General features: G+C 37.7%; 1 protein-coding gene across 2 annotated transcripts in view; it reads left to right on the top strand.

Annotated features, from left to right (window-relative positions):
• The window catches only part of ptena (phosphatase and tensin homolog A), a 15,585-nt gene extending 12,672 nt beyond the window's left edge, over positions 1 to 2,913 (top strand). For both annotated transcript variants that reach the window (XM_084097373.1, XM_084097374.1), the window contains one exon: positions 1,792 to 2,913. In XM_084097373.1, coding sequence (XP_083953499.1) covers positions 1,792 to 1,977 — 186 coding nt within the window. In that variant the 3' untranslated portion in view covers positions 1,978 to 2,913. The remainder of the gene's footprint in view (positions 1 to 1,791) is intronic.
• The last annotated feature ends 236 nt before the right edge of the window (positions 2,914 to 3,149 follow it).

The raw sequence follows: 3,149 nt of genomic DNA, 5'->3' as shown, positions 1-3,149 counted from the left end.
ATGTTTAAATCACAATTCAAAATATTAATTTGTTTGACTAAGATAAGATTTTTATTGTCACTGTAGATGTACAATGAAACTCTGGTGGAGCAACCTCCCCAGATGCCTATAGTGCAACTTTAGTAATTTAGTTTAAAATGATGTACACTTACAGTCATGTTTTATTTATCTTCTTGGGTTTAGAGTGTTGATCACATGACTGGCCAAATATTACTCTTTATCTCACTGTCTTATCTTTCGTTAAGTGAATCATGGATGACTGCAAATTATATTCATATACATGCAAACCCTACCATTCAAAAGTTTGGGGTCAGTAGAATTTTTATTGAGCAAGGACACATTAAATTGATCAAAAGTAACAGTTAAGACATTTCATGTTATTTCTATTTTAATTGAATGTTGAACATTTATTTTTTTTATCAAAGACTCAAAAATGTATCGCACAGGGCTCCACACTGTGCAACTTTTCTTTTCCTGCCCGTGAGACTAAATTTGTTAGTTTGTTAACTGACAAAAGTGGCCATTTCTTTAGCACATGAGAAACATCAAGTGGCAACGAAACAAAAGTGGAACGAAACCATGCTACTCATTTGAGCTGCGTATCGCGGACCGCTTATCAGCTTGGACCAACATTTGCGCAGCGTGAGCTCAGAACAGGTATTTGCGGGCCAGTCTTTGATCACGTGACACTGTTACTACACAGGCTTGAAGATGCACTGAGAAAGCATTTGAAAAGCCTTCTATAACTTGTTCGTTACAACGTTTCTCCTGGTTTCCACGCCAGCGCTGTTTGATCTGATATCTGCGGTTTGTAAGAGTAAATTCTGTGCTGAATTGACATGCTTCCCACTAGATCTCGCTGCAATGTTGTTAATTCTGCAGCGAGATCTAGTGGGAAGCATGTCAATTCAGCACAAAATTTACTCTTACAAACCGCAGATATCAGATCAAACAGCGCTGGCGAAACAAAACTTCTGCAAGTTAAGAGTGCTCCTTTAAAATCACTGAAGCTGTCAGTTCAGTAAGACACTATACAAGAACAGTGGTACATTTAATAAGAGAAGATTATTAAAAATGTTCCTTTTATAAACAACCTACTTTTTAAAAGTTAATTTTATCAGCATCTCAACTCAAGCTCAGAGCTTTACTGTCCAATGTGCATTTCCAAGAAATAAACATGAAATATTATTAGTAACTGCACTTCATGCAAAACAATAGTCATTTTTTATGATTAAATTGCTTTTATGATTAACAACCCCCCCTCCCCCCTCTGAGTTGCCAAATTAGGTGCGGGTGCCACCATCCGTAGAGCTTGATGGCACCAGTGCTACTGCTCTCAAATGTTAGTCTTGAGCCCGGATCATGGTTTGCGCAAAAATAAGCAACACAACTGTTTTCAACATTGATAATAATAAGAAATATTTGTTGAGCAGCAAATGAGCATATTAGAATTTCTGAAGGATCATGTGACACTGAAGACTGGAGTAATGATGCTGAAAATTCCATCACAGGAATAAAATACATTTTAAAATATATTTAAATAGAGAAGTTATTATTATAATTAATATTATTAATTTTACAGTATTTTTGATTCAATAAATACACCCTTGAAGAGCATATGAGTATTCTTTCAAGAACATCCAAAATTCTTACTGACACAAACTTTTGAATGATGGTGTACATAAAAAGAAAATAAGTTGAATTATACATTTAGAATTGATTTTATTTTTCTCGTGTACTCCAGATGACTCTTATTTATTGTACCCTGTCTTTTGTCTCTCTCTCTCTCAGGTGAAGTTGTACTTTACCAAGACAGTGGAGGAGCCCTCAAACTCAGAAGCGAGCACTTCAACTTCTGTCACTCCGGATGTGAGTGATAATGAACCAGATCACTACCGGTATTCAGACACCACTGATTCCGACCCGGAAAACGAACCTTTTGATGAGGAACAGCACGCACAGATTACAAAAGTCTGAACACTTTTTGGCAACTGCACACACACACACACACACACACACACACGCACACACACACAAATACATGCCGGACAAAAACAAGAAAAACCAACCAACACCAGTGAAATAAAAAAAAAAGGAGAAAACTTGAAAATAAACTGAAGAGAAAAAGGACCCTTCCTCCCCACCCCTCCAACAGCTCGAGGACAGTCGTGTCGGACGCCATTGATCATAACGAAGAAAATATCCTGACCAATATATTGTTTTACTTCATTTTGATTGATTTTGGTGTGTGGATAACGACACCGTTGCCTGAGGTGGGAGGGAAGGTCCTGTAGCTATTCTGTGTATATAAAATCCCTTTTTTGTGTCAAAGACAATAAAAATCTAGGCAATCAGGCGAGGAGAGGGGAGGGGAGAGGAGGAGAGGTAGAGCAGACCACACATCTCTCCTTCTCCCTGTCTTCACCCAGGCCAGTGCTGCAATCACCCTCTCCCCCTCTCCCTCGCTCTTCCCCTCCTTACTGTGAATGCTTCTCGTGCTGTCCGCAGGCGCTAAGACCTTTGACCCCTTCCTGCGCAGTGTGTGCTGGTGTACGTAGTCCTTCAGGCTGTTGTACAAAGGCTACGACGTGCCAGCATTCCTTTTTCCTAGTCTCACGACCCGACCCGTCCCGCCCCACTCCCCTCCCCACCCCCACTGTGTATAACGATAAATTATGCAGAAAAACACGACATCCCATGTAATTGTCGGTTTTTTTCTTTATTTTTTCTTTTTTATCCTAAGATAATAAAAAAATATAATACATGAAAGCGCAGGGAACCAGTGTTTGCAATAATGTTAACACAACATTTAAAGGATAAATTGGTGTGCATGTCATTGGAGTCAGTGTCCATGTTTAATAAATGCTATATGATGTGTTTTTATTAAAACAGAAGTGTCAGAACTCTCTTAAACGGTCGTCTGAGATCAATTCACAAAGGTAAATTGGTTTTAAGACCTTAAGCTGTAATTGTTTTTTTTTAAAGCACTTTTAGTGAAACACAATATACAAGTACTATGTTTGCAAGTGTTTTTTATTTATTTTTATTTATCAGTATTTTTAGTACATGCCCGTATTTTACATTTACATCTAATTCTCACTTAGTTCATTTTTTTAAAAACACTAATTATTTAACAACACTTAAATTTA

Source organism: Abramis brama (assembly GCF_963993115.1).
Source record: "Abramis brama genome assembly, chromosome: 21".
NCBI classification, from domain to species: Eukaryota; Metazoa; Chordata; class Actinopteri; order Cypriniformes; family Leuciscidae; genus Abramis; species Abramis brama.
This window is presented reverse-complemented; position numbering and strand designations above follow the sequence as displayed.